The sequence below is a fragment of the Rana temporaria genome, chromosome 5 (assembly GCF_905171775.1).
Source record: "Rana temporaria chromosome 5, aRanTem1.1, whole genome shotgun sequence".
Taxonomy (NCBI): Eukaryota; Metazoa; Chordata; class Amphibia; order Anura; family Ranidae; genus Rana; species Rana temporaria.
The window spans coordinates 117,466,060-117,481,319 of NC_053493.1; the positions used below are offsets into that span (position 1 = coordinate 117,466,060).

The 15,260-nt window shown below is 43.2% G+C and overlaps 1 protein-coding gene across 1 annotated transcript in view; it reads right to left on the reverse strand.

Moving 5' to 3' along the window:
* Positions 1 to 8,555: 8,555 nt before the first annotated feature.
* Positions 8,556 to 15,260, reverse strand: part of MTURN (maturin, neural progenitor differentiation regulator homolog) — a 28,591-nt gene continuing 21,886 nt past the window's right edge. Inside the window, exons 2-3 of the mRNA XM_040353055.1 lie at positions 13,288 to 13,410; positions 8,556 to 10,567 (exon numbers count right to left, since the gene is read on the reverse strand). Of these exons, the coding sequence (XP_040208989.1) occupies positions 10,457 to 10,567; positions 13,288 to 13,410 (234 nt within the window). The 3' untranslated portion in view covers positions 8,556 to 10,456. The remainder of the gene's footprint in view (positions 10,568 to 13,287; positions 13,411 to 15,260) is intronic.

Below are 15,260 nucleotides of genomic sequence, written 5' to 3' on the forward strand. Positions count from 1 at the left end.
GAGAAGGAGGGCACGACCTAGGGCGGACAACTAACAAAGATACCCTACATCATTCATAGTAGAACACATTCAGAATTATATACCCTATTTATTCGAGTATAACGCGCACACGTGTATAACGCGCACCCCTAATTTTCGATTAAAAATCGGTATAAAAACATTGTAATTGCCAAAAATCATTTATTGTATTTCCAGCCATGTCCCCTGTATGTCCAGCCATGTCCCCCGTATGTGCAGCCATGTCCCCTGTATATGCAGCCACCTACTGTTAATCACCGCGGCGCGGGAACATTACAGACAGCGTTCATTTGAACAGCGGTTTTCCCTGCCGCGCATAGACACTCCCCCTTGCTCGCGATTGGACAGATCCGTCCAAGGGGGAGTGTCTATGCGCGGCGGGGAAAACAGCTATTCAAACGAAAGCTGTCTGTAATGTTCCCCGCGCCGCGGTGATTAACGTTGTAGCGGCGTTGGTGGCGGTGGGGGGAGGGGGGAAGTATTCTATTCTAGTATCGGAGGTATTAGCGGGAGTACGAGTACTCCCGCTAATACTCGGTATCGGTCCCGCCACTGCCATCCCACCCTAGTCCTTGTTTATAACGCGCACCCAAAACTTTGATTTTTTTTTGGGTATAAAATTTTGCGCGTTATACTCGAATAAATACGGTACGTGTACAAGCGACAGGGGAAAAAAAAAAAAAGCAAGAAGCCCTCTAAGAAACTGTCTCATAGGTATAGACAGGGATGCCAACGTTTCGAGGCTTTTAGGCAAAGTGTCGTCTCTTCATCAGGGCAGGGGCGGTGCAAAAGTGTCGCCGTACAGTCTAAAAATAAATAGATAAAGAAAAAACATAAATACAAAATACATATTGAAAATGGAAAACGTATATACATTTAAGGCAATAATTTACAGAGAATAGTACATACACACAACCACTGAACAAATCCTCATCATGGCTCCTACCTTGTCTGGGATGGTGCCAAGACAACATATGTGTGGATAGGATGCCTGGCATTTTGATGTTTTCTCCCTTTTCCCTGTCTGCTTTGCATATCTTTTTTACCATAGGCCACAACGTATGGAGATACCTTGTGAACAACCTGTGTTTTTAATGACCTAGGACATATTCCTCTTCTAACCGGCCCAGTAATCTTCATGGTCTCCACTTGAGACACATTTATCATCCAGCTACCGGTTAGTATTTGTTCATACAATTTTTCGGTCTTATCATATCCATACCAAGGGATGATTAGAAGTTTGCAAGCAGTATCTAAATATTAAATATTCTTCTGAATTGAAGTACAGTTTTGGGGATTTTCCTATCCACACATATGTTGTCTTGGCACCATCCCAGACACGGTAGGAGCCATGATGAGGATTTGTTCAGTGGTTGTGTGTATGTACTATTCTCTGTAAATGATTGCCTTAAATGTATATACGTTTTACATTTTCAATATGTATTTTGTATTTATGTTTTTCATTATCTATTTATTTTTAGACTGTACGGCGACACTTTTGCACCGCCCCCGCCTTGATGAAGAGGCGACACTTTGCCTAAAAGCCTCGAAACGTTGGCATCCCTGTCTATACCTATGAGACAGTTTCTTAGAGGGCTTCTTGCTTTTTTTCCCCTGTCGCTTGTACACGTATATAATTCTGAATGTGTTCTACTATGAATGATGTAGGGTATCTTTGTTAGTTGTCCGCCCTAGGTCGTGCCCTCTATTGGTCATTTGGGGGCTTTATATCTTATGCTGTTAACGTATTTTGTCCTTGATTCGTTGTTTATGAACAACACTACTTAAACTAAAATAAAATTTGATATTTTTGATAAATATTTGTTGACTAATTTAGTCCTATACTCTAACCTATCTCCCACGTTTAAAATCCCACTGAGGAAACATACCTCTTCGGAGGTATAGCAATTGGTCTAATTAGGGATGTGGTGAGATTTGGTTCTTTGTGTACACAAGTAAGGGACACCTACATTTTTCTAATGGTACTCGGTGGCGGTGCATCTATAAAGGGTGCAGGATCGCAGCCCTCCCCCTCTCCTGTCACCGCTCTAATTACTATAGATACATTCATACATTGCATGAATGTATCTATGGTCGCAGCTGACACCTCCTATTCAGGAACCCCGCCCCTTTTTGAGTACCGGGCGTCGGAATTACAGCTGCGGAGGGTATTTTTTTGGAAGCACCTGATTAGCCATGCGTTTGCTATTCACTCAGCTGTGTGTTAGCAAAGCGAAGGAATTCGCTTTGTTAACACTGACCCGCCTCTCAACCAATCAAGTGCACTGGGTGTGCCGCCCAATCGGCGTATAATTTGTTATATATACACATATTCATTCTCTTAACCATTTTCTATGGATGTTATGTTTTGTTTACATGCTGCCAACTAGTGACCTTTTGTGGTAATGCACAGTTTCTGTATTTTCTTTGTCTGATCTATTACACACTGCCTTTCGGTGTAATGCGCCACCCTTTTTCATCAGTTTTGTACTTCCTGTCTATGGAGACTGCTTACAGGCCACATGTAACAAGGGCACATGTGTTTTGCAAGCTACAGACAGTATCATCTTTTTACCACACAATACTACAACCTGTTCATCTGCTGTAACCTGTCATTTGTGTTGAATGTGACAATATGTACAGAATACTAATGTTCAGTTTCAACCTGCCCAGAGCAAGAGGTCACTTCCAGGGTTGCTGTAAACCAGGGGTAGGCAAACTTAAAGAGGTGGAGATTTACCTAAAGAACATAGGAGAAGTCAAAGATTACCAGGCACAGTGTTGCCTCCTCACACCCGATTTAAACCTCCAATTGTCGTACTACCGTGTCACAATCACATGCATTGCACGGCAATCATGGGTTTAGATCAGGTGGTGAGGAGGCACCTGTCAAACACACTCAGATTGCTTTTCACTCTTCTTTCCTGCTGCTGGCACCACTCTAGAGACCACTAGCTGGGATAAGATGTGGAGTGCAGTTGGTATCATTTAGAGGAGGCATCGGCTTATGTGTCAGTCCCACCTACCAGTGCCCACAATGTAACATCTAAATCGGTGCCTCAAACAGTGCTGCCCAGCATTGTCACCTACCAGTGCCCGTCATTGTCACCTACCAGTGCCATCTATCTGTGTCCCCCATCAGTGCCGCTTTATCTGTCCCCAACAGTGCAGCCTATCAGTGCTGCCTCATCAGCGCATATCAACGAAGGAAAAAAAAATTACCTGTTTGCAAAAAAATGTTAACAAAATATAAAACATGATTTTTTTTTTCCCATCTTTTTTTGTCTAGCAACAAATAAAACCCCCAGAGGTGATCAAATGCCACCAAAAGAAAGCTTGATTTGTGGGGGGAAAAAAATTATAAAAATGTTATTTGGGTACAGCGTTGTATGACAGCGCAATTGTCATTCAAAGTGCATCAGCGCTGAAAGCTGAAAATTGGTCTGGGCAGGAGGGGGGTTTAAGTGCCCAGTAAGCAAGTGGTTAAACAGAAAATTAAATGAAATTTCTTCTTAACCTAAAATGTCCTCATGAAAGAAACAAAGCATGTGGCCCAGGGGTCAAGTCCTGGGGAAAAAAGTGTGGGAACTCCCACCCAAGATCCACTCCCCCACCAAAAAAAAAAAATGATACGCTCATATGCATAATTACTAAAGCGCATGTTTTTTTTTTAAGCAAGTTCTTTCTAAATCCCGCGATAACTCTCGGCAGACCTCCGCAATGTCTCCTGGGAACAATGACAAAAGCTCCCAGGACACATTGCGGCATCAAGGAAGTGACGGAATACCCGCACACTACCCGATAAATCCATATACAGGAAGCGGCCAGTAACATAAAGGATTACTAAGGTTCGCCTGCCCCTGACAGTGACTCGAGCTGGGCATCGCCGCTCAGTGAAGGATTGGCTCGGGCGGCTCGGCTGCTTTAGTCCTGCAAAGGGAACTGCGTTCCTGCTGTGAAAAAAGTGCAGGAACTCCGTTCCCACGCGTTCCCGCAGGACTTGAGCCCTGATGTGGCCAAATAGATGGAACCTCCTGAGTTCCAATCAAAGTGTGTTTAGATATAGGCTTATTTACCGTGCACGCAGTCATACACACACACACAAAATAATCAGGTACATACACCACATTTTCGTAGAGTGTAGATGATTTATTAACCAAGACCCCAGTCCACAGATATTAGCAAACATTGTTTACATGCAATGTTACCACAAAACGTTTGTCTACATGAAATACAAAGCATTGTTTTACATAGAGCTTGGTAACATTTACACAAAAGAATCAGTTGTTGGAAGCAACTTCTGAAACAATGCAATTCTGAATATGGTTTGGTTGAGTTGTGAAAATACAGTAGACATGTAAAGGAAATATACACCCAAAACGGTAAGTAAAGCTTTACTACTGAAATCTGATTTGATTGTTATGGGTCACTGCACACAACTGCCCTTAAAGTGAACCTTGACACAAAACTTTTTTTTGGTTTTAGATTGAAAGACAGGATTTACTCCACTAATGGGTGTTAGATCTTTCCCCCCCCCACTACTCAGCTGACACTACCGCTTCATCGTGGCTCACCTGCAGATATTCCATACATTCCTATGCAGAATCCACCACAGCACAGGATCTCAGGCAGGAACACTCATAGCCCAATTGGTACTAATGGCCCCCTTCAAGTAAATTTATCAAAATATCATAGCGTTTCAGAAAAACTATAGATTTTAGGAACCATGTATAATTTTATGGGGTGCTGGTAATGATGTACACAGCGTCATAAGATACTAGAAGATAAAAGGGACTGGTATTGCTGACCTCCATCTGGAGAAGCTGTTAGGTTGACCTGCTGGCTTTAATATAGTCAAAATCTTTGACCTAAAACAAGTACTGTATGCAGATAGGAAAACATCAGAAGTCTGTGTCAGAACACCTTTTCCCTGTCAGTGAATATAAAATGGACTCCAACAAACTCATTTAATTTGCTCAAATACTTTGTGTAAGCCCTGGTTCACACTGGGCTGCGAGAGTGAAGCCGTGCGAGTTCAGCTGAATTCAGCCGATTAGGACAGTGTCATTGCCGACAAATGCCGCCGATTTGAGATGCGATTTCACATGTGTGGGAGGACCCCCTCACACACGCGCCATTGCCACCCGGGGCATGGAGAAAGGTGGCAGATTGCCTCTGGGGGAGGCCTGCCTACTCCCAAACTCCTGCAGTCCGGCTCCTCTCTCGAGTACACGCACAAAATACACTTTAGAATAAAAAAATAAAATAAAAAAATTTATAGAAATCAATCATATAATGTACCTGCAGTTTAGTTTCGTTTTTGCCTTTCTCTCTGATGTACAGAGCCAGAGAGCCAATAGAGGGCAGTGACGGTTTGTAAAACGAAACTGTTTTAGACACACAGTAATCACACCTCCTTGATTAGTCGCCACAGAGAGAAAGCTCCCAGTACTGTGGTCATCAGGAAACAGACAACCAGGAAGTGTCCAGAACAGAGAGGAATTACAGCAACATCAGAGCAAAAACGAACAATGAGGACATGAAACTAGGACTGCACTAAGGTAAAGGAAGCTATTTACTGTATTTGCTGGCGTATACGACTACCTTTTACACTTAAAAAAACTGGCCAAAAAGCAGGGGTCGTCTTATACACCGGGTCAGCTGCTCAGATGCCTGCTGGATGTGCGGTAATACTGTATGTAGCTTTGGCTATACCGCTTAGCCAATCTCAAATGAATACAGAGCCTGCTCGGATTGGAGTAACAACCTCTGCCAATCCGAGCAGGCTACATACAGTAGCCTGCTCGGATTGGCTTTGAGAGTCAGAGAGGCGTGGCCTGATGTTACAGCCTCTGCCAATCCAAGCAGGATTTGCATTCATTAATAGAATACATCGCTTGCTGTGATTGGCTCCAGCTCCAACAAGAAGAATATGTCTCCAGAAGGAAGAAATATGAAGCGTCGGAAACCTCAGAAGGGGGGTCATCTTATATGGAGAGTACAGGCAAAAAAAATGGGGTCGTCTTATACACCTGGTCGCCTTATACACCGGCAAATACGGTAGCTAAAAAAAAACCCTTTAAGCACTGGGAGGCCAATTAGAATGAAGGCACCGCATCACACATACGTATTGTAACCAAAAAGTGTGAATAGGCCCTTAGGATAAGGTGAAGTAAGCAACCAGGGGGTACTTGTCAAAAACTGCCAAAGGTGTATGTGTTTTAATACAGATGAGAAGCGCTGTATTAGAGGGCATGTAGAAGGGCAAGTGGAAGAATTTGTAGTGATGTATGGAAGATCCAATCCAGTGGTTTCCCAGAAAGCCCAGCTCTCTCTAGCACAGCTGGGCTGGGAATGGTGGAAGAGCCAGCAAAACACAGAAACAGAACTGGGCAGAGTTCTACACAAATTTACCTATACTGTAATCATTCAGCTATACACAAATACGATATCTAAACCAAACAACGGTTGCAGCTTGCAGTTTTTTTTTTTTTTCAGTAACCACATCTACTAAATATAAAGAAAATGGCAACTCTGTCATACAACAAGGAAACAAATAACTTAAAATGTAATTACTCCCAAATATAAAAATCGAGGGTGTATGCCTCCTTTACATGCACAATGGATATGAATCTTTGCAACTTTGGAGAGGCACAACAAACCTGAACCCCTTAAAACGCGCATGTACACAATTTGTTTATATAGAATAAAAAGAATATTTGAAAATAAATAAAGGTCCAAATATGCCTCAACTCCGTCTTCTCAGGTTTTTACACATACAGCAGTGCTATTACCACCCAACATTTTTAAATATTTAAAATAAACTCATTTTAAAAGAGTCTTTATCAATATGACCAATCTTAGACTCAACTGCATGAAACGGTAAGGCTGAAGACACAATGGAAGATCTTCTGTGTGGATACCTGCGCAATGATAAGAGTAAGCAAAATTGTTCTGGCAAATCGGTGTAAGAATGATCCTCTTTTTTTAACTATGGCTTCATTAGTACAGTGGGCACACTAGACATATTAATTTATTCTTAACAACCCAGTAAGCAGCTTAATAATGGAAAAGACTGTCATTAAATAACCCATTGATCATCTACATTTACCTCTCTTTGCTTGACATCTTCCAAAAGACAAATAAAGCTTCAATTAATTGCTAAGAGCTCTAGGAGCCTCAATTTGCACTTTTCACTTTGGAAGAGCAATGGTTTTATTACAAGATGCACCCGCACTACTAAACTTCTTAGTAGACCCTGCAGAAACTTAAAGGTTTGCTCTTTGGTGATGGTTTATAACCACAGTTTCAAACAGGTATAGAAATTAAAGCGGAGGTTCACCCCTACAATACACTTTTTCCCCTTAGATGGATGCTCGTTTTGTCTAGGGGAATCGGCTAGTTGTTTTAAAATATGATCCGTACTTACGGTTTACGAGATGCATCCTCTCCGTCGCTTCCGGGTATGGGCTGCGGGACTGGGCGTTCCTATTTTGATTGACAGTCTTCCGAGAGGCTTCCGACGGTCGCATCCATCGCGTCACGATTTTCCGAAAGAAGCCGAACGTCGGTGCGCAGTATAGAGCCGCACCGGCGTTCGGCTACTAGTGACGCGATGGATGCGACCGTCGGAAGCCTCTCGGAAGACTGTCAATCAAGAAGGAACGCCCGCTCCCGAAGACCCATACCCGGAAGCCGACGGAGAAGATGCATCTCGAAAACGGGTAAGTACTGCTCATATTTTAAAACAATTAGCCGATTCCCCTAGACAAAACGAGCAGGAATCTAAGGGGAAAAGAGAAAAAAATAAATAAATGGGTGAACTCCCGCTTTAACAGGTGGACCAAAAAGTTGTCAAGATTTCTCTAAACCACTACAATTTTGCTGCATGGGCCCCAGCGTGTCTCTTTTCGTAGGACATGGTCTTCAGATCTAATCTACCTTCAGAAGGAAGAGATGTCTCGACTTCTGTTTAGTATTTTACAAGTCAGGGTATGGAGCTGCAGCCATGGTTGAAAATATGCCCTGTATACACAGCAACAAATGCCACTTGCTGTGTGAAGTGGAAGGAACTCAGATCATCGGTTCCTAAATCGGAGGCCGTGCTACTCTTGAGAAAGAGCAGGGAGTAGGAAATTCTAAATACCACTAAAATAGGAAACCCCAGCCCAGAGGATAACGTGGAAGCAGGTGCAGGAGACAGAGGTGCAAGAAGAGCAGAAAGTTCAAGTGAGCAGCATGGGATTTATAGGAAGCGATTGTAGAAACAGGCACAAGAGTCAGGTTGTTACACCCTCCATCCAGCCCTGAACAAACCAATTACCTGCTAGGCTGCCGTTCTCCTTTACCAATCATTTTTAATGACTTTCACTCTCCCGATAACGCTTAGATTGCTGTAAACAAAAAACATCAATGCCAATATCCAGGGCTCACAATGGCGATGACAATTGTAGAGTCTTCACTCATTATTCTAATAATTATACAATACACTGCATTCTTAAGACCTATAAATAAGTTGATTCCATTAAAATCCATTACCATTTTAGGCTATTTTTTTTTTTTTCATGATTAAAAATGCAACACAAAAATCTGATAAATACCTGTTTTGATGTTGCAGTGCAAAATCTACCCAGTGTGTCAAATATATGAGCATATAAAAAAAGATCAATAATCCAGGAAAGTTGCAAATGGATTACATGCAGTATTGGGCTGACCCCCCCACCCCACCTTCGCTGCAGAGGTGGAAATTATGTATCGTCAGCCCCGCTAGCAATAAAGCAACAGGAGTCTGGGATGCAAGATACCTATGCATGCTCTATTAATATGGCAAACTCGGACATTGCTGTTACAAAGTCCTTGTCACAGAAAGTGTTCTGATACAATACGATGAGTGGTTAATAAGCATTTCTGCTAAATATATAAAGGTATACATTTCCTGCTCCGTGTAGTGAATTCCAGTTTACCCAAAACAGTGCAAATTAGGCAGCCCATTATAGGGCACCAGCATCTTACATATACAGGCGTTTGTTGTGTAACCATGGGCTGTTATCAGAAAAGCACTGGTACATACAACAGAAGGAGTTTTTTACACTTCGATAGCTTGTTCATAACATATCTCTTATGATACAGTTTAGGTGCACTGAGGCTACTGTACTGCCCCAATAGTAGCAAGTACATGGAGGGGAGGGCTGTTACTCACAAGAGCAGACTATAAACATGATCAAGATTCAAAAAGTATAGCAGTGACCTATCCTAACCTGTCTGATCATGAAATGTGTGAGAAAACCAAAAGGAGTCAACTTCCCCAGCTGTAAAGGGTTGAACGACTGGCAATGACTCTACCCTACTGTCTGCAGTTTAAGACGGGACCCTACTCACCATAAATTGGGGGCCAATTATAATCTCACTACCTGGCTTTTTTTTTTTTTATTATTTCATAAATCCATGAAGGTCATCAGCATCCACATTATTATTATTTACCCAACAGCGTGATTGTATGATTTGCTTACAGCTGAATACAGAAACCAGAACAAGACAGGATTTATCTATTACTAGCATGCTAACGTGTATTATGTATAACGCACTGCAAATTTCCAGGGCTGTGTTGCCATCTTCATATATGTTGTCTATTCTGTCCCCACAAAACAAATGAATGAACTATAGAATTCAGTTTTTGAATGCAAACATATTTGGTGGGACTGATGATCTGTGACCACAGTAATTAGTGGCAGATTAGTAAAGAGACACCGTGTCCGCTTAAGGGTTAGCAAGAGGGTTTACTTCACCAAGAGTATAAACTTGTTATTCTAATAGACTGTTTAACCTTTACCCATAGGCCCCAGATCACAGGTACACACTATAGCAGAAATCCCAGGTTACACTCTAGTTAGGGGCAATATAGAGTACCCAATATATGTAGTATTTCTTCGCCGTTAAACATGTTTAAATTTAGACTTTAAAATGGGTGTGCAAACCAGTGTTGGCACTAGAATTGTTGATACTTTGTAGAACTGAGAAAACGAACATAATGAATGTAAATAGAATTTTGTAGATTTATGTTACTAACAATTTACTTCGCACTGAGGGTAAATTATTTTCACCAAACAATATTCTGGCTGAACTTCTTCCTGTAGTTAGAACCAATAACAATCCCATAGATAGGCAACATTTACATAATTACACACCCACTGTCATGTATTCAGTAACCAGCACTTAAAAATCATCACATTGTAGAGCTGTTCAAAATGAGCTCAACAGCCTTAAAAGATACTATAGGATCAATAGTGATGGAAAGCAACAGAACTCCCATGGAAACGCTGCTGTTGGCAAGCCAGATGCCCTGCTCACTGAGTGGTTTCTGCACTTTTGTCATATATGTTTACTATTACAATATGTTGGGTTTGTTTTCTTTTTCTGTATAAGGAATATCCTAGATATTCTACTGCTGGCTGACCCCCATCTGCTGGTGATCTGCCTCGGGTTCATCCTCTTCCACATCCGCATTATATTCTTCAAACGTGTCATCATCCACGTCTGGGAGACCGAGTAGCTGTGAAGAAGAGAAAATGTCAGAGATATGGCCAAATCATACACCAGTATTGCAGTGCTTATTAAAAGTCATATGTGGGCAATAAAGACCAGTAAACTACATAACAAATATGAAGTTATCTGTAGGTCATAGCATACTGGTGGAACAAGTCTCGGTATTTGTTAACTTGACAGCAACATTCAAATATAACAAATGGCTAGAATAACTATGAACAAAGGGCCAGATTCCCGTACATCCTGCGGCGGCGTCGCGTAAGCTATTTACACTACGCCGCCACTACTTACAGGAGCAAGTGCCGTATTCTCCAAGCACTTGCTCCGTAATTTGCGGCGGCGTAGTGTAAATGGCCCGGCGTATGGCCGTGTAATTCAAAGGGGGCGGCTTGTATTCAAATTAAGCGCGCCCCCGCGCCGGGTGGAAAAAGAGCCCAGTGCGCATTCTCCAGCTCACGACGGAAAACGTCAATGACGCCGACGTGAGCGTCATTGACGTAAAGTCGTATTTGGGGACGACTTAGAAAAACGACGTAACCAACGGAAAAAGACGACGCTGACCCGACGCCTTACTTAACATGGCATACGGCGGACTGGCGTAAAGTTACCCATCATATAGCAGGGGTAACCTTACGCTTACGGAAGCGACGTAAACGACGACTACGTGACGCAAATTCGTTCGGGAATCGGCGTATCAGGCTCATTTGCATAGTCAAATGAGAACTGAACGTAAACGCCACCTAGCGGCCAGCATCGAATTACATCTAAGATCCGACGGTGTAAGTGACGGATTTTGGCCGTATCTATGCAAAAATGATTCTAGGAATCACTCGCATAGATACCCGGGGCCAAAAACAGAGATACGACGATGTTTCCTGAGATACACCGTCGTAACTCTTGAGAATCTGGCCCACTGATCTTTTAAAAAAAAAAATAACAATAAAAGGAAAACACTTTAGGCCCCTTTCAAATGGGTGGACCAGATCGAACCATCCATTGCCCTCTATGAAGCGGCGGATGTAAACAGACATGTGTCTGTTTACACCCGCCGATATCCGATCCAATCATATCCATTAAAACAGATGGATGGGGGACCCGTTTCCCATCTGTCTGGCGAATGTAAATGGATAGGTGGTCCAATTACAACGCGACCACTCAGAGGGAAGCAGGATGTGTTGTCCACATGCTCACCAGGGAACAGTGGACAGATCCCCCCTGGGCAGGCGGATCCACCGGCATAGTCCGCTCGTGTGAAAGAGCCCTTAGTCAGATGGTATATATGTGGCAACCTGTACTTTGCCTCTTGTACATAAAAAGTGTATAGTGATGGACTTGTTATGGAGAACCTGCTAAGGCTTCACGGTTCAAATCACGTTCGGTTTAGCAGGAACCAGCTGAGATTCAAACTGTTAATGGGAAGGCTGAATGTACCAAATTGATCGATCGTTAAACTTGGGTAAAACCAGCCTGCCGGATTCTTGCAATTCTTATTAGTGGCTGCAATAGCCGCTAGCAATAATCACTGTCTTCTCCAGGCCATACATGGTGCAATTTTCTTTACTGCAACCATGGGTTGAAGGAAAGAAATTTACATGAGTCCCCAATTAACACAGTGTTGACAGGGGAATCCCTCCTGCTGAGCAACTGTCTTCTCCCAGCAGGGTGGGGAGTTGAGGTGGATGGGGATGCCGTCCCTGTCTGGAAATAACAATTGCTCGGCAGCAGGGATTCCCTTGTCAACACTCGTTAGGCCACTCCAGGATCTTGATGTGCTTCTTCTTGAGCCACAGAACTCAAGCTGAAATTTACACATACAGCTGAAGGAATCATTGTAGTGACTCACCCCCTTCACTGTCTGCTCTTCTCAAATAAGGTCTTCTGGAGATTTAATCAGGGAGAGACAGTCTGAAGGCAAACAGCTTTTAATGTGATCCAAAGGCGTTGCTAGGGGGGTGCGGTCCACACCGGGTGACACCCGCTAGAGGGGTGACACCATCCCGTTTTTTTTTAGCTGACATGCCCAGCCTGCCCTGTACCACCCCAGCCTGCCCTGTGCCACCCCAAACTTTCCCATGCCACCCCAAACTTTCCCATGCCACCCCAACTTGCACTGTGCCACCCCAATCTGCCCTGTGCCACCATAACTTGCCCTATACCACCCCAACCTGCCCAATGCCACCCTAACTTGCCCTGTACCACCCCAACCTTTTCCATGCCATCCCAACTTCCCCTATGCCACCCTAACTTGCACTATACCACCCCAACCTGCCCTATGCAACCCTAACTTGCCCTATACCACCCCAACATGCCCTATACCACATTAACCTGTCCTATACCACCCCACTACACCAACCTGCCACTATACCACTCTATACTACCCTAACCTGCCACTATACTGCCCTATACTATCATTTACAGGGGCTGGTTTGGGGTGCGGCCTGTGCCCGTGCGCTGCCTGCTTGGTGCTGGGCAGCCTAGACAGGGGGGGGGGGGTGACACCATGTTTTACCGCACCGGATGACACCAACCCTAGTGACGCCACTGATGTGATCTCCCAGTAGTATATCATAATTTACTTGTCATTGTAACAGGTGTTAAAAGTAAAATAAAGATTTTATATAAAAAAAAATATATATATAACATTTCAAAGACTTATAAATACAAAATGTACAATAAAATTAACCACAAACCAGAATTGCTTGCCTTTAAGAAAGCCAACAAACTTACTGGTCTGAATGACTTGAAGACTTTCTCCAGTATTTCATGAAGCGTCTTCTTCCCACAGGAGGAAATGTAATCCTGAGCTAGCTGCAGGAAAGGCAAGCAGTCTTCACTTTCACTCCACACATGCTGTAACGAGAACAATAACAATGAATACTAACAAAGCAGACAACAATACAACGCATTATGTAAGATAATCAGCATGACAGACAACACCACCTCTTGTTGGGAGGTCAGAGGTCACCAGCCCCCTCTCTTTAGCTGTTGCAGCTAATCATGTTTGTAATAACAGAAGAGCGAGTGTTTATTTTTACCCATAGGACTGTCAGGACTTCTGCCTACATATGAGCAAAAGACAAAGAATGCCCCATTGTGGTCCATAATTATGACTGCATAATTACACCGACGAAGCAAAGGCTCCAACAATGACATTTTTGTTTCGTCTTTGATTATAGTCTTTTGCCAGCACTGTGCTGCTAACAGAGATAATCATCTTTGTGTGTCTACAGGCTTTTATTAGAAGAACTAATAAGAGAGTTCATCATCTCAGGCTGTACAGAAAAAGATTGAGTGCTGGCACAGCTGTTTACTTCCAGCAACAAGAACTTTTAGTATTTCCTTGCAGGTCCCTGCCAATGTCCACTAATGTCATTATCTGGGGACCATGGCTATGGAAACGAGGAGGGATAGTGTCTGGTTGCCCACAGAAACAAAGCAATCCCATAAATTAAAGTGTTTTTTTCTTCACTTTATGAAAGTAAAAAAACAAAAACAAAAAAAAAAAACAATGCGTGAAGCAGTGCCCCAGCCCCCCCCCCCCAATACTTACCTGAGCCCCATCGTGATCCAACAATGTGCACAAGAGCCTTGGCTCTCCAGGGACTCTCTCTCTGTTCTCACTGGCAGAGACAGCAGCAGGATCTATTGGTTCCTGCTGCTGTCAATCACAGCCAACGAGGAGAGAGAGGGGGCAGGGCCGAGCCACAGCTCTGTGTGTGAATGGACATGCAGAATGCGTGCTCTGGTGGCACTCGACTGGAGGAAGGGGCCAGGAGCGCCGGCGGTGCAACCGAGAACGAGGAATGAGGGCTGCTCTGTGCAAAACCCTTACACAGAGCAGGCAAGTATAAAAAAAAAAAAAAAAAAAAAACTTTAATATTACTTTAACCTCCTGGGACCCGCGCTATAGTCAAATGATGGCTGCAGCGCGGATCCCAAAATCCAACAGGACGTCAATTGACGTCCGCCCCTTTGGGCGTTCCCCGTGCGCGCTCCAGAGCGTGCAGCAGGGAAACTCTGTGTTGGCCGTATCCCTTGGACACAGCCAATTACAGATCGCCGCAAACGGCCAATCAGAGTGGCCGTTTGCGATGCGATCTGTGCGGCCAATGAGAGATGATCTCATATGTAAACATATGAGATCATCTCTCATTGCCGTTTTACACAGAGACAGCGGTTCTGTCTCTGGAGAGGAGACCGATCTGTGTCTCTTGTACATAGAGACACAGATCGGTCACCCCCCCCAGTCACGCCCCCTCCACCTACAGTTAGAAAACAATGCAGGGATACATTTAACCCCTTCCTCACCCCCTAGTGTTAACCCCTTCAATGCCAGTCACATTTATACTGTAATTAGTGCATATTTATAGCACCGATCGCAGTATAAATGTGAATGGCGCCAAAAATGTGTCAAAAGTGTCTGCCATAACGTCGCAGTCCCAATAAAAATCGCAGATCGCCGCCATTTCTAGTAAAAAAAAAAAAATAATAAAAAATAATAATTCTGTCCCCTATTTTGTAGGCGCTATAACTTTTGCGCAAACCAGTCACTTATTGCGATTTTTTTTACCAAAAATATGTAGAAGAATACGTATCGGCCTAAACTGAGAAAAAAAATGTGTTTTTTTTTTAAATTGGGATATTTATTATAGCAACAAGTAATAAATATTGTATTTTTTTCAAAATTTTCGCTCTTTTTT